The 21995-nt window shown below is 50.9% G+C and overlaps 1 protein-coding gene across 3 annotated transcripts in view; it reads right to left on the bottom strand.

Moving 5' to 3' along the window:
- Window positions 1-21995, bottom strand: part of APBA2 (amyloid beta precursor protein binding family A member 2) — a 55857-nt gene that overhangs the window by 13039 nt on the left and 20823 nt on the right. For 2 of the 3 annotated variants that reach the window (XM_069465808.1, XM_069465810.1), the window contains exons 4-7: window positions 10016-10161; window positions 8912-8947; window positions 5109-5195; window positions 542-727 (exon numbers count right to left, since the gene is read on the bottom strand). In XM_069465808.1, coding sequence (XP_069321909.1) covers window positions 542-727; window positions 5109-5195; window positions 8912-8947; window positions 10016-10161 — 455 coding nt within the window. The remainder of the gene's footprint in view (window positions 1-541; window positions 728-5108; window positions 5196-8911; window positions 8948-10015; window positions 10162-21995) is intronic. The other variant, XM_069465809.1, reaches the window with a different exon arrangement.

Consider the following 21995-nt stretch of genomic DNA (forward strand, 5'->3'; position numbering starts at 1 on the left):
CTCATAAAGGTGCTCTCCTCCCACTCAAGGAGGGAGCCCAAGGGTTCATGATCTCTTAGTGAGTCTTTGGCATTCTAAACTTCGGAATTATTTTTTAACTTGTTATGACGTGAAATGCCACGTCCGAAGGCAGAGCTAAGCCGCAGGTGCAGGTGAGCCTCTCTTCCCAAAACCCTGGCGTGCAAAATGTGCATTTTAGTAACAGAAAAAAATTATACAAAGATTAACTTTATTCTAAAGGAGAAAAATGTTTTGTAAAAGGATTTCTTCAAATGGATAACTCCCCTGGTATATTTAATGAAGCCTTGATTTATAAACAGCTCCAGAAGAATCTATTTCATCAAGTGAAACAAACTGTACTTACTATCTCTGCAAACTCAAAGAGCATGAGAAGCAGCATTGATTCCATTAGAAAAGCAGAAACGGCACAGGGAGTTTCCACCTGACGGTGCTTTCCACGGAGCCTGGGGTCCTGGAGCCTGGTGGGGTGTGTGGGGTGCGGCCTGCCCAGAGGAGAGTGTCAGGCCGTGGGTTTACTTACGTCCTCCGACTCGAACACGTGGCAGATCATCTTGTACTGCTTCTTCCCCTCCTGGGCCCCGGGCGTGGTCTCGATGCAATCTTGAGAGGCTGACCGGGGCATGCGGCGTCTGGCCATCAGCACCACGATGTTCCCGATGTCAGCGATGTAGGAGATAGTGCGCAAGGCGTGGTCCATCATGGTCTCCTGTCGGGAGAGGGAGACAGGCCCACATCAGGTAATGTAACTGGGGACATGCCATTAAAACACTCCAGTTCAGGGTTTTACAATCGTCATGCTACGGACATTTGAGGCCAGATCATTCTCTACGGGGAGGGTGTTAGGAGCATCCTTGGCCTCTACCCAAGAGATGCCACAGTGGCATCTCCCCCTTCCCGAGTATGACAACAAAACATATCTCCAGCTGTTGCCCAATGTCCCCTGGGGGGCAAAATCACCCTGGTTGAGAACCACGGGTCTAGTGAACAGAGCGTTTTAGGGTGGTGATTCCTGGTCAAAGTCACTCTGCCCTCACTTCAGCCCCAGCTTCCAAAATGGGACTCTGCCGACACTCATGGAGGCATGACGCCACGGTGGGCCCTCCGTCCCCGTGGGAGGACGAGCAGGGAGCTTGCGTGTGATGAAGCCCGTCCCCTCCCCAGTGAGAGGCCATCTGTGGCCCTGGAGAAGGGTCCCTCCCTGCAAGGCGTGTGCTCTCACAGGCCCAGGGGGGAGGAAAGCGTCAAGGCCAATGTTTTCCACCCAACCAGTTCTTCCCAGGGAGCCCAGGCAGCCCGGGCCAGGGCCAGGAGACGCCGAGGCAGCATTCTGGACTCCAATCAATGGGCTTCCATAGCCGATTTCAATTCCCTCAGCCCCTGGCAGGCCCATTACTCTTCATGGCTTTTGTCGTCTGACAGGAATCTCCACCGAGCATCTTCCCACGAGCCCTACCTAACAAGGCTGCACACAAAGCTCTGAAAAACTAATCAGTTGGTCTTTTATGCCTTTGTCATCCTTTCACAAAAGGAAATCTGGTGTTTCTGCAACCTTCAGAGCCCTTTTCTTCCTCAGAGAATCCATTTTGCAGCAGATAATGCTCCACCTTTGTCTCTGGGGCTGATCTATTTTCTAGCCAAGGCCATGAGGGTGCTTCATAACCATAAAAGTCATCTTCCAGGGAGGGACACCGGAAAGCGAAGGTTGGGGACAGCTCTTCAGCATCTTCTGATTTCTGGCCACTGTCAGAAACGCCTGAATCAATGCCCAGGTGTGAGAAACGTGCTTCCCCCTGGCTCCCCCAGTTCAGGCCAGTGGCAGAGCCATCTCCTCGCAGACAGAGGGTGCCCACCAACATGGCCGCCACCCTCTCTCTCGCCCTGACTGGCCACGTCAGCCTCCACAGTCTCTCTCACCTGTTTCCCCCTCTCCAGCTCCTCTGCCAGCATTTCAATTTTTCAGTCAAACCAATTTCCTGTCACAATCTCTCTTCCAGACACATCCTAAACAGTGTCTCGGAGCAAGCTCATGAACTACCAATGGCTGCCCATGATCAGGCAAGTCACCCCAATCATTGTAGCTGGGCGCCCAGGCCACACCTCATTGTAGAACCTTCCTGTCCTACTGCCAGGACTTGTTCTACTTGCCCTTGCCCTGGCCAACAGAGACTCCCATGGTGGCCTGAAGCCCACCTGGGGCCCGTGCTTGGATGGTTGATCTTTAGGGAGCACCATCCCACCCTGCCACCCCACCCACCTCAGCCAACCCTGCCTGACCTTCCCTCTTGGCGGCCACCCTCCCCCTGTGGCCAGTGCGAGGGTTCCAGGTGGTTTCGATGAGGAGGATCCTGCCTCTCTCCATCACGGCTGCCACTGTGTTCCCCTGAGCGCACAGATAGCCAGGGGTGTCCCGTCCGCCCTCCTAGACGGTGGGTTCCTTGGGAGCAGGGCACATCTGCCTCCCCAGCCAGCCCCAACCCCAGCAACACGGCAGGGGATCCGAATCAGCAGGGAACTCAATCAACACCACGAGCAATGACTCGGGCACCAGCTGCTCTTCAATAAGAGAAGTCGGCAACGTTTCCACCACAAACAGGAACATAGAGGCGACTCTACCGGGTTCATCTCCTGCCAGTGCGTGCAAGTGCCAGAGTTCTCTCTCCCCGCCTCGGTCTGCCGTCTCTCTCCACAGCAGGCCAGAGGCCTCACAGGCGGTGGGGGTTTTGTCACCATCCACTCCACAACACACAGCAGAGCTACTCTCTGCAAAGCAGACCCAGGACGGAGGCCACCACCTCACTCCTCCCCAGTCCTGGGACCAGGCCTGCTGAGCAGGTGGGGTGGGCACAGGAGGGAAGTGGATGCCACATCAGGACACAGCTACATGTGGCTGCGGCCAGCGTACCTAGGGGAAGGCACCAGGCTACTGTGCCACCTCTCTGTTAAAGAACGAGGAGTCCCTTCCCCTCATTTCTAGAGAAATAAGTCCCCTAGGGGACGCTGAAGACCTGGGTTCATGAACTGTTCCACCTCAGATCCAAATTCTCAGCAGCCTGTCGCTGGGAAAGCCTGAGCAGAGCACGAAAACCCGGAGGTTGCCTGCTCCAAGGCTCCAGAACATTCCTGTCTGCAGAAACCTGGTAGGCCACGGGCATCTCCAGCAGCCACAGGGAGGATCTCTCACAGGCCCTCAAGGCCGAACCTGTGAAGGTGGGAGCCCAGCCAGCCCCCTGCAAAGCACAAGGGCCCAGAGAAGTGACGGGGCAGAGGAGGATGACAGGAAAAGAGCCCCGTGTCCTCCGAAGGACAACAGAGCCTCAGTCCTGAGTGGGAATGGGAAGATGCCCTTGAAGTCCACGGGCTGTAATGCATGGGCGCACCTGGCCTGCAGCCCCAGACGCTGGGACAGGGCCTGGGAACTGACAACGTTAACAAAGCTGGGCTGCGAGGAAAACATAATCACCCAAAGAGTTGTCAGGGACAGTCAAAACCGACAGCATGGCCCGGTTCTGGAGAGCATCTGCACCCTCACCTTGGAGGGTAGAGGACTCCAGGCACCAACCCCGGGGGCATCTGCGTCGCATCCCTAAACCACAATGCTCCTGGCCAGAGGAACAGGAAAGTCCAAGGAAACTGAGAATTCTGCCTCTGTCCCTTCCCATGAACTGATACCTCTGTCCCTAGTTATATCAATGGCTTTAGTTTGCAGACCCTGCTCAGAATGCAAAGACCTAGAAGGGAGAAGGGAGGGAGGGGAGAGGTGTGAGCCCTGCTCGGGGCCAGGCTAGGAGCTTCCTCATCTACACGGGAGCCAGCGGAGGAGTTAGCCTCTGTCCCATGTGAAAGAGTAATTGAGGGCTCAGAGACACCCAGGAACTTGTCTAAGGTCACACAGCTCATAAGGATGGAGCCCACCTTTAATTCCCAGGCCCATCCTCCCACCCCTGGGTGGTGGCGCTTTCCGTGAGCATCGGCAGGAAGAGTTGGGGTGGCTGGCCTGGCAGCTGTCCTGGGAAAGGCCCACCTGCCAGGTTGGCCCTTTGCTGATGTCTGAAGACAAGGATTTCAGGAGAGTTCTCACCACCCCATCTGCTGGGTGTGGTTCACTCTTCCTGTGCAAATGACGTGGTCTAGGCTGGACAACGGCTTTTTTTCTGGGAGTCTGGCACTTTGGTACACGCCAGGCAGAGGCACCTACACAACCAGCCCCAGTAAAGACCTCGGGCACTGAGTCCCCACAAGCTTCCTTGGTGGATAATACTTCGCCTGCACTGTCACAACTCCTTGCTGGGGGCATTCGGTGTGTCCTGTGTGACTCTTTGGGGAGAGGACCCTGGTTTCCCCCAGCCTCTGCCCCAGGCTCCCGTTCCTGTGCCGATTCTGCGCACTAGACTTCCGCTGTAAGAAACCTCAGCCGTGAGCTCGCTGAGTGTTGTGAGACCTCCGGCAAGTCATCGAGCCTGGGGTGGTCCTAGCGACCCCTGCACAGGTGGGTGAATAGGGCTAGAGAGGTGCAAGGGGAATCTTGTCCAGACAGTTCGCCCACAAAAGACCAGGAAACAAAGCCCAAGTCTGTGAAGTGTCGCAAGCCTGACCCCTGACCCTTAACCTGTGCCTCTCTGATTTTTCACCAAGTACAAGGCTAAAAGAGGGGTGGGGGGCATAAGAGGGGGCAGGACACAAAGACTAGTGCCTGGATGCAGGGGGCAGATGTGAGGAGGAAGGTGAACCACAGCACCCACATCAGGACATGCTGAGGGCCGCAATGGTGGGCGGGCAACACAGCACTGGGTGTGGGAGAGGGTCGCGGAATGAGCCGGGCACTGGGCTCTGTCTCCTCTGTCTCCAGACGTCAGGACCCCAGGAGTGGGAGATCGGGGTGGGGGGGCTCCAGCTCCCAGCAGACCTTCCAGCCACCTCCCAGCCAGTGGGCCCTGAAGGCGACATCATTGCTGCCTGCTGCACTCCCTTGCTCCTCCCGCAGCCCAGGGCCGTGGGCTGTGCATGTGCTTGGGGAGCTCCAATGAGAAAAGCAGGCTGATGCTGTGGGGACGAGGGTGAGGTGCGAACTGAGGAGTTTCCACGCTTACCTGTGTGTCCGCATTTAAAACCTTGATCCTCTGGGTGGAGATGAAGAGGTCCACTTCCGTCAGCGTCTGGGCGTCTCCCTCGGAATTCTAAGCAAGGATAGCGGACACTGTTACATGTTGGAAATGTACTTGGAATGGGCATTTCTCAAAAGAAGACACACCAATGGCCAAGAGGTACATGCTCAACATGAGTCATCAGAGAAATGCAAACCGACACCACGATGAACTATCACCTCGTACCTGTTAGAATGGCTGCGATCACAAGGACAAAAGATAACAAGTGTTGGCGAGGGTGTGAAGAGGGACCCTGGTGTCCTGCGGTGGAATGTAAATCAGTGCAACCTCTATGGAAAACAGCATGGAGGGTCCTCAGAAAACTGAAAATACAACTACCAGATGACCCGGCACTCTGACTACTGGGTGTATACCCCAAAGAAAGGAAATAAGTATGACAAAGAGATGTCCGCACTCCCAAGGTCACTGCAGCGCTATTCACAACAGCCAAGATGTGGAATCAGCCTAAATGTCCACCAACAGATGAATGGATAAAGAAAATACGGTACATATACACAATGCAATATTATTCAGCCTTAAAGAAGACAGAAGAAAAAAAATCCTATCATTTGCAACAACATGGACGAACCCAGAGGACATTATCCATTAAATGAAATAAGCCAAATGCAGAAAGACAAATATTATATAATCTCACTCATATGTGGAATTTTAAAAAGTTGATCTCGTAGAAGCAGACAGTGGAATAGTGGTTACCAGGAGTGGGCGGTGGGTTGGGAGATGTGGGTCAAAGGATACGAAACTCCAGTTAGACAGGAGGAGTAAGTTCAAGAGATCTATTGTACAATATAGTGACTATCATTAATAATACAGTGATTGTATTCTGGAAAAATGCTAAGAGAGTGAATGTAAAGTGTTCTGACTTCAAAAATGATGATATGAGGGAATGCATATGTTAATTAGCAAGATTTAGTCATCCCACAATGTATAGATGCTTTTAAGTATCCTGTTGTACACTGTAAACATATACATACAATTTTATCTGTGAATGTAAAAAAAAAAAAAAAAACCTCAAAGGAAGACCTGGCAATTTTATTAATTGCCCTGAGTCCACACAGATGGAAATGCTACTCCCGAATGGAGCAGCCATGAGAAACCTAAAAGCACGCCGCCGGCAGCGCTGCGTGGCCCAGTGTGCGTTCTCTGGCAGCCTGTGGCAGGTGCAGGGAAGGGGTGTCGGACGCCTGGGTCTTAGGTTACGGCCCCTCCCGCCAGCAGCGAGCAGGGCTGCTCTGGCTGAGCTGTGTCCAGTTCAGTGAAGGCACAGGGTCTGCGGGCTCAGGCTACAGTTTCCTGGATTTGGGACTCCAAGAATCCCCGGGAAAGGGGGAAGACATTTTCAAAGAAGCTGGATTACAATGTCAGCGTTTCCTTCTGATTTAAACAGCCATGTTCATGTCAGCCCCACCCGCGCCAACCTTGGCCCTAAGGGGATTCAGCTCAGGACGGGCCTGGGCGCTGCCCTCACAGTGACACAGAGAAGCCAGGAGAGGATCCCACACAAATGACCCTGATTTGTCACCCCCACTGCAGAATGCTCAGAATACAGCTGTGACATATGTTTCGTGGACTGTCGTGGAAGCCGAGAGGACGACTCAGGGTCTGACCCAAACCAGGACAGCCTTTAACTGGTTTTTACATTTGCGAGAACCCAAATTACCACCACGAAGCAGCAATGAAACACGTGTGCTTCGCGTTTGCCCACCGAGGTGAGTAATTCTTTGTGGTCGCCAGGGAGCCCACTGTGGTATATCTTCCATTTTGAAATAGCAGAAACTGTGATTTAATTACTCACTAGAAAATCTGAAACAGAAAATCTCCCTGCTGACAATTTCCTCAAGAATTCTGCATTGCAGAGAAGCCCCTATTGTAATAATAAATTCGTATTTTGGCTCAGTTTGCAAAGGAAAAAGTCTTTTGGGCTTTCGATCTAACCACAGGGTGACACTGTTTTTAGCTACTTAGAAAGAACAGAGAGCAACACAACCCGGCTGAAAAATAGTCTGCGGGACTGGGAGGAATTTTCTCTCTATTTTTAAAAATCAAGTTATATTCAACATCAACATGCTTTTAAAGGTCATATTCTGGGATTGCAGCTCAAATCCCTCTGGATTTTAAGTAGGCTGAGCCAGGAGCAAGTTAGGAAAGTTGTGAGTGGACTCTGGGGTGAGTGGTAATTGTGGAGGGAACTCGAGCCGGTTAACACACTGGATCCGAGAGGGCGGCCTGACGCTGGCCAGGCTCATGTGGCGGGTAAACGACGGAGCCAAATCCGGTCGATACCAGGGAAGAGGAAAGGTCGCCGTTGTCATCCTTGGTGGAGGAAGGGAGGGTGTCAACAGCATGGATCCTACAGAGGGACACCAGAGAACAGGGTGGGCCACGCACGTCCAGGGGTCAGGCCCGTGACCCTACAGCCACCAGTGGCCGTGGGCAGAAGCAGCTCTCCGCCAGGACTGTGCTTGCTCCTGGCTCCCAGACTTGCCCATCCTCACAGGCTTCCTCAGCTGTGGGCAGCCCAGAAAAGGGGCTCTCAGCAACGACACTGAGCATCTCACTGCCCAGAAAGGGAGAACCACCCTTGACCACGTGGAACCAGCTGGCCTCCTGGCTGGCCGCCGAGGCTTTCCCAGCTGCGTCTGCCCAAGCCCGACCCCTCCAGAGGCAGGTGGTGACTCTAGAGGATTTCTGGGCCTGCAGACCCCAGAGGCAGGCTGCGGCCCGCAAGGACGCCTGCTCCAGCTGGATGGAGAGGCTGCAGACGAGAGCCCCTCTTCTTCGAGGGAAGCACACCCCAACTGCAGCGCTGCAGCGCCAGGCCCATTCTGCTGCTCCCGGAGGCACCAGAGGGAAGTCTGCCTGGGCAGAGGAAGAGGGGTGAGGCCCTTCCTCTCCTGTGGCTGAAGGGGAATCAAAGGAGACACCGCTGGGCAAGGGCAAATGTCACAGGTAACAGCAGTTTCACTGCAGAGGGAAGGGAGCCCCCAGACGGGGTCCTCCGGCCCTGGTGCCAGAAAATGGCATTACTTCAAGGTGGGGAGGGAGGACTAGATCTCTTGCTGTTTAAACAGAAGGAAACAGTGGGCAACAAGCCAGTCCTAACTCTCCGCGGGCTTGTCCCGGGCCTCAACATCAAGCATTTTGACATTTTCCGTATGAGGAGGACAGTTAGAAAACCTCCAGCATTTACTAAACGACCAGGTTGACAAACAAATGACTAACCATCAACTCAATTTTTTAAAGTCTGCCCATGCTCCAAAGACTATTTTCAACAGAGAAAGCACCTCACAGGCAAACTGAGCTACTCATCCTGCTGATTCGGTAAATTAAACGTAAGGTGGCTTCAACCATCAGAACAATTTAGTTAATGCTGCTCAGGAGGCCCAGGCCCCGGACCCATCACACTGTCATACCAAACGCCACCTTTAAAAGTGTCCACATAAAATGAAACATCATGGCATGAGCCATGCACCAGTGTGCAGAGACGCTAAGAAAGACAGCGAGAGAAGAGAACTATGACATTCTTCTGTAAGTGGGTGGTTAAAAAAAATGAACTCTCTGTGGCTTCATTCACAAAAGTCTGATATTCACCTATGTAGGGAAGAGGAAAAACTGCTTTGCAACCTCATCTGGATTCCCATGCCCCCCCCCCCCCCCCCCCCCACTGCTCAGGACAAGCCACAGACACACAAGCAGACGCCGCTGTTCCAGGGCCACAGGGTCCTACACACCGCTTTTTTCTTGATCTTAGCAGCCTTCTGCATCCTCTGAGCAGCATGGAAGAGAAACAGAAAAACAGGTTGGCACAGAGAGAAGGAAGGTGTGGCAAGGCTATGTCAGCCTTGTGGTGAGCGCCCCCGTACTCAGGCCTGGTGCCCAGCAAAGCCCCCTGCAGGGACAGGTGGACAGTCACTGTCCACACGCTGACCAAGAGAACCCACCCAGACACCCCTCAAGTACTAAAAATGACTGTCAACCACCTATGTACAGAGGGTACAACTGGGGACGGGAGAGACACGCTCAGCCGGCAGGAGCGAGCCGAGCTCGGGCCAGCACAGTGGCACGGGGGCCTGGGGCAGGACGAAGCCAGGGGTGCTGGCAGCAGGGCTCAGAGCTGCCCCCAGCTGCTTCCTCTCCTCCTGACCGCGGTGGATGGCCTCCTCGTGGCCCTCTGCCTCAGTTAAAGCAAGTCAGTGTATGGTGATGGCAGGGGAGGGAGCTGCCATCGCTTCTCACCCCCACGGGGTGGCAGTGTCTGCAGACCCTGTCTTGCCCAGGGACACCACCTCAGACCCCCACATCCCCTCTCTCCTGACCCCACTAAGCTTTGCTGACCTGGCCTCACCTTCCCCTCGCCCAGCTGCACCGACCGTTCACCACCAGACCATCCAACGTGTCCCTGGAGCTGCCAGTATGTCACGGTTTGTCTTGAGGTCATGAATTTAAATAAAATATGATTTTCCCCCTTTCTGGAAGCACTTTGTCACTAAAAATATACATGCTGCCAAAGTGGGATTTGAGACTCCAAATTTGAGACTCTCTTATGACTAGAATGTTTTGGAACAATTATCTTTTAAAAAATTATGTTTCTGGGGGATTCCGTGGACCTTCCCTCATTAAGGAGCTAGCTGCCTGTGTGCCCAAACCCCAGCACTCTCCCTGCCGAGGCGCCTCGCTGGGCACCTTTGCCGCACCGGGCACCTCGGCCACTCCTGGTCTCCGTGCCGAGGGCTCAGTCAGAGCTGGACACAGCGTGCCTGTGCCCCACCGCACCCCCTCACTTCAGCGCTCCCACAGTGAGCAGGCACCCACAAGGGACCCAGAAGCACCTCTACCTTGACCCGGCTGACGGCCTCCTGCGCTTGCATCATTCTGATGTTTTTGGAAGGGTTCCGTTCGGAGAGCAGCTGGGTGGACCCCAGGTAGTTGGCAGCAAAGATGATGCCATCGATGAGGTCTTCCGGTTCACAGGGCCCTGGAACTGAAGGGGGAGCCCAGCGTTAGTGTGTTTCTAAAGGAGAAATGCCCTGAACAAAGGGCTGGCATGCCCGGCCACAGCATGAGGACCACGGCAACCAGGACAGGGGCCAAAGGAAAGGGCTGACCCACCACAAAGCTGTAGCCAGCTCGGGGAGGCTGGTCTGCTTCCCTCACTACCCGGCTGTGTGGTGCAAGTAACTGCACAAAATCAGCACTCAGGCCAGAAAACTCTGCACACATGGCGTCAGGAGGACAATGCTAGGATTCCAGGTGACTGTCACTCAAGGCAGGTCCTTCAAGGTGACAGGCACATGCTGCAAACCCAGAAGGTGCCACTTCCCAAACACGACAGCACTTTCCATGCCTTCCCCAGGACCCCCAGCACTCACGATGGTGATTTGAAATGGCGCCCTCTCCTCCTCCAGTCTCCTCCTCTGACTGTATCGAGGGGGGTTCCTGCTCCTGCAGTCTCTCAGGTCGCCCGTTTAGCTCCTCCCACCCCACACACCTCAGGCCCAGGCCCAGCAACATGATGCTTGTTCCACCTGCTGCCTCTGGACCATCGTGGCCCAACAGAACTTTCCTCCAGTTCTGTCTGTGTAGTGTTCAATATGGGAGCCACCAGCCACATATGGCTTTGAGCATTTGATCTGTGGCTCCTGTAACTAAAGAATTGAATCTTCGTCTTTGATGTAATTTTAACTGATTGAAGTATAAAGAGCCACATGTTAGCAGCTAGTGGCTTCTATAGTGGACAGCACAACTCTAGTAAGGGATTGGCAAATCCTTTCTGTACAGGGCCAGGGTATAACTATTTCAGGCTTTGTGGCCTCTACTGCAACTCCTCACTTTTGTACCTGAGGCTCAAGGCAGCAATAGACAATACAGAAATGAGCAAGTACGACTGTGTTCCAATGACACATCATACACGGGGTCAAGTGCCCAGGAGGATGTGGCCTCAGGGCTGCAGTCAGCTGACCACTGAGCTAGTCTAGACCAGGGCTTGGGTGTCCTCTCAGGCCCTCGCTGGCCACACCACCTGCCACTTCGCTGCCCACCTCTCAGCCAGAGCCCTCCTTCCTGGAGACCTTGGCCCTGGCTCCCAGGGTCCCCTCCTGCTCCAGCTGGCCCCACCCTGACCCACTCCACCATCACAGGGCCAGCTGTCCCTCGCTTCCCTGGCCCTTGCCACCAGTGACCTCCTCTGCATCTCTCCCCTGCCTCAGCCAGCTGAGCCCCGGTCTCACCTCTGACCATCAACTCGCCCAGCTTGGATGCCGCCGTCCACCACCTCAATAACATCTGCCCAACACCCTCGATACCCTCACCTCTCCCACCCCAGGGGTTTGGCAAAACTCTGATCTATTTTCTCTGGGCCTGAAGCTGGAAAAAGCTGCCCAAGAGATCAAATTGGTGCCATGATAAATTCATTATAAATTCCTGGCCCCAAATGCCCTCAAAATTCCTTGGCAACTCTAATCCATTTCTCTGGGTCTGGGACATTCACTCTCTTCCTCCTTGTGAGAGCTATTTCATCTCTCTCTCCATCTCCTCAAACTTCCAGCAGCCCCTCCCCCGCCTGCACGAGGCCGGCCAGATGGGAGCCCTTCCTCTGTGCCCAGTCTCTCCCTACAGGACCCTTTGTCCACCCTGTGCCCGGAACTGAGCCCTGCCAATCGGGTCCTCCCACTGCTTTTAAGTATCCTCACAGGTGGTTTAAGGGAGGCAGGACGGCTCTGGGGACCCACAGATTGGAAGGGTCTCCGCTCTCCCCAGGCCTTGTGGCCCCAGGCGAGGGACCTAGTTTTTGTTTCGGGCCTCAGTCTCCTAACCAGCAAAATGGTGGAGGGCAGGGAGAAGGAAATTCCTGATTTCTATCTCCGCAGGGATTTTGTAAAGATAAGATTTATGATATGAGTCTCATAAAGGCTAAAAGCATAGAAAACGTAAGGAATTCACTAATGAATTCTTATTGTTTATTTGCATTTGTCTAAAAAGGTAAGTCGTAAGTCGTGGACAGAGCAGGGCCTTGGGCACCAGGCCAGGTGGTAGCCGTCACAGAGGGCAGCGTCCGAGGCCAGCTCCTGCCCGCGCACGTGCTCTCTGAGCAGGCTGCGTGAGGGCACTGATGCTCAGAGGGCAACGGGACGTGCATGGCCACGCTGAGACCAGTGACAGGGCAGACACCAGATCCAAAGTTGGCCACATCTTCAACGGCCCGGAACCTCCCACCTGCAGGTGCAAAGTGGCACAAACCTCTTCTAAACCCTGCCCCTGAGGGGGTAGTGGGGAGGCGACAGGTTATTTTAAATGACACCTGGGGCTAAAGTCATTTGGGGAAGGAGGGAGGGAGACCCCAGCAGCCCTAGCTGTGCCCAGAATCACCTGTGGCACCCGAGGGACTTGCAGAGTCCCCAACACCACCCAGGAGATTGAGCGTCACTGAAATTGGGGTAAGGACCAGGCATCTGTACTGTTCACACACACACCTGGTCACACTGACATGTAGCCCAATAGGGAACACCTGGTCCCTAGCTGACAAGAATCCCCCTATATACCTGGGTCATCTCAGGAGCGAATGAATCAGTAATCCCAAGGGCTACACCCCTCTCAGAGGTACAGGTCCTGAACACCCCCCCATACAATGTCCTGGACCCTAAGGGCGGGAAAGCCTGGGCTGACCCCTGCAGGGCTCCATGGCCAGGGTCCAATTAGGCTCCTTCCAGCTCAGGAGCCTTGATCCTCGCTCTGGAGCCAAGAAACCTTCTCCCAGCCTCGCAGGACTGGATGTACCAGTGGCGAGGGGCAAGGGTAGGGAGCTGCAGGATTTGGGGACAGCACCAAGGGAAGAACCCCTGCCTGTCTGGCCCTTGGAGGATGCACCAGGGCCTGTTACCAGCAAGCTGGGAGCAGAGGCCACCCCCAACAGAGGGGACAGGAGCCATTGATCACAATGCAGCACTCCCACCCTGACCCCCGGGCTTCCTTGGACTGAAGTTCACCTGTCCACCTTGCTGGGTGTCTGGGACAGTGTGTATGAACAGGCCCGGCCGCTGCAGGCTGGCTGGACATGCCCCTATCCTCCCTTTGGTGTCCTGGCTGAGGGGCTGGGAAGGCCCCCCAGAGCCAGAAGTAGGCCTGTTGTACCACCTCAGGCCACCTCTCCAGCAAACGAGGTTCAGAGGCATCCGTCATTTGCCAGGGTCACCCCATAGTGAAGCCCGAGCCATCCAGTGGGGCCCGATGTAGTGACTCATACTGACCAATAGATGACGTCATGTTGCTCTGCAGGAAAGTGCTGGCTCGCTCAGCTGCCCTGGGCTTCCCTGCCTCACACCCTCAGCCTGCATGTACTGGAGTCCTCTCTGGGGTGGGGGCCCTGACCCTGGGGAGGGGTGGGATGGAGGCCTTCCCTTTGGAACATGACCCCCACCTTCCGAGGCTGCTGCCTTCTGACCCTTCCCTTGCCAGCTTCCAAGGTGACCTGGAAAGCTCACCAGATGTTTCTGAGGTTCACATTCCTATTTCAATCCATGTTCTTGGGCCGGTGAGCCTCACCAGACCTGGGGGCCATCTGGGGGCACAGACCCCTGTGTGTGAAGGGTGCCATCCCGGCCAGCGGGGTCCACTGCTGACACCCACGGACACCTGCGCCCTGGGACGAGACCAGTGAAGGTCTCAAGGTCTTTGCTACAACTCCAACAGATGCTCCACCTCTGCCAGGGATCCTTTTCATTCCTGCCTTGCTCTGTTGTCTAACAGGAAACAATAAATGCCACGGCGTCTGCAGACCCTGCCTGCCACCCTGCCTCCCATTCTCACGTGTATTAGGGAAGGAGAACCCAGAGGAGGGTGTCCGGCAGGGGTGGCGTGGGGCCGAGGAGTTATTTCAGATTCACAAGCACAGCTTTCAACTCCTACCACGAAGCGCAGAACCAAAATCAAACCGCCTCGTTAGAATATGAAAGCATCCGGCCTTATCCGTTTTGGTATAAATTGTTCTAATTCTGTTTAGCTCTTGGACTAACCCTAAGCTAAGACCACCAGAGGGAGACAGATGACAAGAGAATAAAGACATAGGTTTAAAGGCAATCTTATCTCCCCAGAGAGTGATTTCTCCCTTTGACAACATATATCTTACTCACACAGCATATGCACAATGTATCTGCACAGTTTGGGGAAGAATAAGGCCTCCAAGTTCCTCCCTTCTGGAAGAATCCTCTGTATAAAACACTCCTTAGGAAAGCCCTAGGCCCTCTGGCCCCTCATCAGCTCTCTGGACAGGGAAGTGCCCCATAGAGCCGTGCCTGAGAGTCCCTGCCCCTGCCCCTGCCACCTTTGGGGAAAATCACCCTGAACCTGGGTGGTGGACAGAGGCTTCCCACGTGTGGGCCTGGCCCCAGGGGTCCTCATTAGCTCTAAGACCCATGTCTGCTTCTCCCCCAGGTTTCTGGGGGGCGGCCGGGAGGGTAGGGTGCGGAGCATGGTGCACATGGAAGTGTGGGTGTGCCCCTGCAAGGTCGGCTGCTCTCTGCAAAGGCAGAGGCCTGGAATGCAGCCCCCACAACTGAAACACGCGACCTCTGGGCAACAATGGCATAGTCCAACTCAGTCCTTGACCAACCCAGGAAGCAGACCTCATGGTCTCAATGTTACAAATAAGGATCACCCAAGTGGGGTCAAATGATTTTGCCCAAGTTCACCATCATGGATTCAGGTACTCAGCATTTCTGAACCCGCTGTGTGAGGACCGGTGTTATGACAGAAAATAAGGAACTCACAGCTACATAGTGAGGCTGACGTCAGTCCCAAGTCATCAAATAAATGCATCAGGATGGCCAGGGGTGAATGCCAGCAAGGAAGGGTACGGCCCCAAGGAAGAAGCAATAGCGGGGCCCACCCTCATGAGGAATCTGGAGGTGGCTGCCATTTGAGCTGAGGTCTCAGGATGAGAAGGAATCAACGAGCCATAAAGGGAAGAAGGGGAGAGTTTTCCACACTAAGGCAAGAGCAGGTGCAAAAGTCCTGGGGTAGCAGAGAGAATGGTACCGTAGAAGACCTATAAGATGTCCAGATTTCCTGGGCACAGGGGTGGGGTCAGCAGTTGGAACAAGTTGGGGCTGCAGAGACCGTGCCAGTCAAATATGAGGACCCTGGGGCCACACCAAGGACTATCAATCCAGGGTATCAATCAGGGAAGTGGTCCGCTCACTCTGCCTGTAGAAATTAACTCTGGCTGCAGAGACGCAGATAGTAGAGAGGAAGAAGGGAGAGCAGCTTCCCTCTCCCCTAGGAAAGAGGCTACTGCAGAGGTCCAAGCACGAGAGTGGTGATGATGGTGTGGACCAGGGTGATGATGGAGATGGAGAGACAGAAGCAGATAGGGATTCATGCTGGAGGGTAGAGTGACAGGACTGGAAGTTGGACTGGAGTCTGAGGTGAGGATGAAAAAGCAGGAAAACTGGTTGCAGGGCTGGGTAATCTAATCTTAGAAGCCATATCCCATCTCTTCTGCAGTATCCTGTTCATTGGAAGCAAGTCAATAAGCCCAGTCCACACACAAGGGGAGGCGTGTGAATACCAGGAGGTGGGGGTTCCTGGGGGCCCTTTAGGGGCTGCTTCTACATATACATATTTCCTGTCTCTGACCTAAGCGACAGCACTGAGCACCCACAGTGTCCATTCACCGACAAGGGGCCCCTGGAAAAGGACTGACCTTGAGGTGGGGACTCCAAGCAAGTTCAGTTGCAGAAGCCTGGAAGCTCCATGGGCATCTGGACTCAGGAGTCCAGGTCAGAGAAACAGACCTGGGAATGAATGGCGTGTAGGTGCCAAGTGAAGCCACAGGCATGGGTGAGCCAGCAAGGGGAGTCACAGGGCCAGGTGGCGGAAGGAAGCCCCAGGACCCTGCTCTGCCAAGTGCCAAGAAAAAGAGGGGCTTAGGAAGGGAGGTGTGCCCATCTGTGCCTGCGTTGGCAGGAGGCCTTGTGTATTGGGCATAGTGACAAGGAAGCCCTTAGAGAGCTGTTTCAGAGGAGACCAGGACGGGAGCCACGAGGGTGCCAAGGTGCAGGAGAGGTGCCAACAGTGAGTCAGCCATTCCCAAATTGTGGTTGTGAAGGAGAAGAGGAAGGTAGAGTGGTGGCTGTGGACAGATGCGGAACACAGGACAGGACAGACGTGTTCAAAAGCCAGTAGAGGGGAGAGTGGAAGACACTAGAGAAATGACATCAGATTTCCAGGGCTTCCAAAGTGCAGAGGGGAGCCTGCCTCAACTGGGACAAGGGGCCACAGCCCCAGTGGGGCAGGACAGGACAGGATCGGGGTTGGCGGGGCGGGGGAGAGCGGTACTGAGGCCACAGGCCAGGCCACCCAGCTCAGCAGGAGAGGCTGCCCCTGGAAGGGAGTTCTGGAATGGGGAGAGGAGACAGGAGGGGGTGAACATCAGAGTCATGTAACTGGGGTCTCCAGTGGGACCTTTAGCCTCAGAGTAGAGGTGTGGCCTCCAGGCCCTCCCCCATCACACCAGCCTGTCCTGGAGCAGACTCGCCCCATCACTGTGGTGGTCTGTGCCTCTGAGAGGCCCCCTGAAGGCGATCCTATAGGGCTCATAGGAAAGAGAAGACGCTGTCTGAAAAATCAGATCCGTGGGACATTCAGCAGGGAGAGGCCACACCTGGGCCTGTAGCATAGGCTGGGCTGTCACTGAAGAAAAGGATTTGGAGTTTCAGTGTTGAACCTTAGACACCCAGCAAGCTGCTGGGAGGAAGAGAAACCATAGCAGAGCATCAGGGAAGGAAGGTCAAAGCCACGCTCAATACAGCGCACAGATTTGCCCAGGCCAGATCCTAAGCATTGTATCCAGGAGAATGACTTCCCAGAAGAAGCATAATAAATCAAAAAATTGGCAAAAATGGAAGAAGACACATGCAGATGCTGTTCACTGCAGCACTATTTGTAATAGCAAAAAAATTGGAAAGCACCCAAATGTTCTTGAATAGGAGACATTTATCGGTACAGTGGCGTCCTACAAGACATCCTCTATACACCGCCGTGCACAGCACAGAACTTTGGCATAATCTCCAGGATTTAGTATTAAGTGAAAAAAGCAAGATGGAGAAAAAGGTGTCTAATTCATTACCATTTACCTAAGAAAAGGAAAAATACGCTTACAATAAAAACATGTAAAATGTTGAAAATGTTTTCCTATAATGGGAGGGAAAATATTGGGGGGAGGGTAAATAGGGAAAGAAACCAGACATCTTGCAGATACCCTGTGTTATATATTTGGCTATGGAACCATGTATGTATTTTATATAATTACAAAACAAAATTAAATGAAAAAGCAAATTCCTAAGAATTAAAACTGAAACAAAACTAAATGTGTATCCAGTTGTGATCTCTTCCAAAGTATTTTAAAACACAGTACATTCCTTGTGGGCTGTACGCTAAAGACAAAAGTAAATGCAAATAAATCATAAGCTGTGTCTGTAATCATGTGTCCTTGGCGGGGTGTTAGTATTGCTATTCTGAGACTGTTGTATGATTAGCAGAAAAAAACACATGCATAATTATGTTGGTGTCCTTGAGAACAGGGATTTGGAGCATAGGAAAAAGAAAGTACAAATGTAGGAACTGTATAGTCCTAACAAAGTATCAGTATGAATCATGATGTATTTTATCTACAAAATATATAGTATATTAGTTATTTGCTGCATGAAAAATTACTCCAAAATCTGGTGGTTTGAAACAACAAACATTGTTGTCAGCAAGGGGAATTATCTCAGAGGTCCTGCAGGTTGGGAATCTGGGTGTGGCTCAGGTGTGTGCCTCTGCCCCAGGGTCACTCACGGGGCCACTGTAGCCATCTGACAGCCTGAATACGGAGGCTCCACTTCCAAGTTCACTCATGAGACTGCTGGCCAGAGACATCAGTCCTGTGCCATGTGGGCCTCTGGACATTATAGTAGCTTGGTTCCCTCAGAGAGGGCAAGCAAGAGACCAAGAAAGGGCGAGTGAGACAGAAGCCACCTCTCTTTTTGTAACCTCATCTTGGAAGTCATATCCCATCATTTCTGCCATATGCTACTCGTTGGAAGCAAGTCAGTAAGTCCAGGCCACACACAAGGGTGGGGATAACTCAAGGCCATGAATACGAGGAGGTGGGGGTCACTATGGGCCCTTTAGGGGCTGCCTTCTGCATATGCATATTTCCTATCTCTGACCTAAGCGACAGCAATGAGCACCCACCGTGCCCAGATTATGGCCTCTAACTATTATTTCACAGGACTCCTTGGAGAAATAACTAACTGGTTCCAGTCCTGAAGCAAGAAATATTTAAGATGACCCTGGAATATCTAGTCATACCAGAAAGCAAGGAAGCTATCAAAGACTACTGGGGTCACAGTAATAGGACTCAGAAACCAAACTAAAGAGGCTCCCATTGGCCACAGATGGGACAATTTAAGCATCAATAAACATGATAACAACACACAAAAACACACCACCTATGTGTCAACCCAAGAGTTTCTAATAACAGCATATAAAACCTCACTGGTGATCTTTAGAGGTTGTTAGAGAAGTTCATGAATTTTAAAATTTTTAAATAAAGAGAAAAAATTAAGAATTTAAACTGTTTTTCTTATATGAACTGTACTCAGGGTAACCAAATAGTTGATGAGGGGAAGTTTCTCTGCTTAGAAGAATTCCAGCTAATGAATGAAGGAGAAATGATGGAATTAGAAACCACCATTTTGCAACCTCTAATCAATTAATAGATCTAGACAACAATCGTTAATGGCTGCTAATAGAACCCCAAGAGAGATGACCAGATGTCATATGTCTTCTGATAGAAGAACATAATAACACCTATGCAGTTTTTTGTCCAAACAATCTAAGAATCTGATCTATATCTAAAAAAAAAAACACCATTTTATAGGACACAGAGAACAGAGGAACACGTTAAACAACACTGTGAAGATGCAATCAGCAAAACCCAGACTACAGGAAACTCTGTAAGAGGAATGACATAGATTCTTCCACAACAAGGTCACCAAAAAAATTGTACTTAAAAAAAAAAAAAAAAAAAAAAGAGAGAGATGGATAGACAACCTATAAAATAAGAAAAATAAGAGAATTATGAAATACATCAACTGATGGTAATGGATAGACCTTATTTGGATCCCCATTTAAAAAGCACACTGTGAACTGGGGAAATACAAACACTAACTGGGTATTTAATGATATAAAGAAGTGGGCTGGGCATGGTGGCTCACGCCTGTAATCCTAGCACTCTGGGAGGCCAAGGTGGGAGGATTGCTTAAGGTCAGGAGTTCAAGGCCAGTCTGAGCAAGAATGAGACCCTGTCTTTACAAAAAAATAGAAAAATTAGCTGGGCGTGGTGATGTGTGCCTATAGTCCCAGCTACTCAGGAGACTGAGGCAGGGGGATTGCTTGAGCCCAGGAGTTTGAGGTTACAGTGAGCTGTGATGATGTCACTACACTCTAGCCCAGGTGACAGAGGGAGACAATGTCTCCAAAAAGTAAATAAATAAAAATAAAGAAATGACTGTTCATTTTAATTTAGTTATAATAATAGAATTGGAGCTATTTTAAAAAAATAGAATTCCTATATTTTAGAGATACATATTTGAAATATTTAAAGAAGATATGATGTGAGGTCTGAGATTTGTTTTAGAATAATCTGGGAAAGGATGAGGGTGCAGATTAAATACTGCTGGCCATGAGTGGGTAAATACTAAAGCTGGTGATAGATACAGTATTCTCTCTGCTTCTGTATATATTTGAAAGTTTTATGATAAAATAATTAAAAGCATGGCTCTTTCAAAAGGGTGGATTTTTTCAGTAAGGCATATTCCACTACTTTATAAAATTTATCCTTGTGTTCTACCCAATCCAATTAGACAAGAAGAAATAACAGAAAGCAAGAAAGGAAGAAGCAAAAATCATTCTTATTTGCAGATGCTATGATTGTACAGCAGGAATAATCCAAGAAACAACTAAACTAAAAATCTGTTTCAAAAAGAGAATTTATTATGGCAATGGTTTCAAATTTAATATGTAAAAAAATCAATAGCTTTCTTTGTACCTATAAATTGTAACAAGTGTGGAATAAATAATGAAAGCTAACATTTACAAAAACAATAAAAAGGCTTTTAAAACACCAACGAATAGATGAACAGGATATGTGTTGGATTTTTATGAATAAATCTTATTGATGAAAATAAACAAGCTTGAATAAATGAAAAGATAAATCCTCTTCGTTTTTGCTGGAAAGATTCTATATGCTGTATTGTAAAGTTAATACTTTCCCCCAAATAGATAGATTTAATGCATGCCAAATAAAAATACCAATAAGAATTTTTAGTGTACAACTAGACAGGTTGAGTTTAAAGTTTCTATGGAAAAATAAAGTGTGCAAAAATATCCAGGGAAAATCTGAAAGGGAATGATAGTGCCAAGGGCTGGAACTAGCCCTACCAGGTAGTAAAATGCACCATAAATCTCCAGTAAATAAAGCAGCCTGGGGCTGGCACTTGACTAGATAATCCTGTAACAGATCCAGAAACACACCTACACCTCCTTGGCAATTTAGTGCATGGTAAAGGCAGCATTTCAAACCAGTGAGGGAAAGATTCATTGAATAGTTTCCTTCGGGACAAAATGCCTAAAATGTTAACTCTTCCTATATCCATACACCAAGAAAAATTCCAGGTAAATCAAATATTTAAATAATTTAAAAGAAAAATCATAAAAGTTCCAGAAGAAAATTGTATTAAAAATTTTAAGAGCCTCATGTTCCCAAGAGCCAATATCTCTCATAACCTCTCTATGGGCATAACTTCCAGGGTCCCCTTCAAGGGACATGTCCAGTCACAAGAGGCAACACTGTGGGAAGCCCAAAGCTCCGGCAGCACACCCAAAAGGAGTATAATTCTCTCATCTAGACACAGTCTATTATAAGAGTCATTTTACCATAAGCCACGTTACCTAGTGACACGGTTGACACGCTACCTTTTAGGTTACCCAGCGAACAGGCTAAGGAAGTTAACAGAAGGTCAAATTCTCCTGCAGAGAACTCATTAACTCTAACCACAGAAAAGCTTTGGTTTCCTAAGATAAAGGGGAAGACATCTGGCTAGTGTGGAACTTCTGTCCTTCTCCCTTCTTCTGCCTGCCTGGAACAGGAGATGATGCTGCAGCAACTCAGACATTGTGTGAAGATGAGGTGACAAGCCTGAAGTTGAGGCCAAGGGAAGCAAAGATGCTGATCCTGACATCACAAAGCCACTGAGCCAGCAGCCTCTCACCTCTAGACTTCTTTCCATAAGACAGATACCCCCCTCTCAGGAGGAGCTAACATCAGGGGGTTATGTGGGTCCCTGCACCCAGATGCATTCCTAATTCATAAAGGTGTTCAATCTGGAGATGGTCTTCCCACATTCATCATATGGGATAATCTTGATGATTATCTCTTCTTGTTGCTGAGTAAGATTTTTGGCCCATGAAGGCTTTGTTGGATACACATTCTCTAATATGAAGGGACATGCTTTTTATTATACTTAAGGTCTCTATATTTTCATAACAATCAAAGAGCTTCTCTCCTGCAGGAACAACTCTAAATTAGGGTTGTCCACATTGGCGTGAGCTGGTCCCAAGCAGTTTTAGCCAGTCGGAATTGGTTTGAGGCATCCAACCTTGTTTTGCTTTGTTTTTGAACAGTCTGAAGTGGTACAGGGAACTGAGTCTTCTGGAAAGTCAGGAACTACAGTAAGAGGTACGCCAGGCATGGACGCTGTTTCCCCATCCCTTGCT

The sequence above is a fragment of the Eulemur rufifrons genome, chromosome 3 (genome assembly GCF_041146395.1).
Source record: "Eulemur rufifrons isolate Redbay chromosome 3, OSU_ERuf_1, whole genome shotgun sequence".
Lineage (NCBI taxonomy): Eukaryota > Metazoa > Chordata > Mammalia > Primates > Lemuridae > Eulemur > Eulemur rufifrons.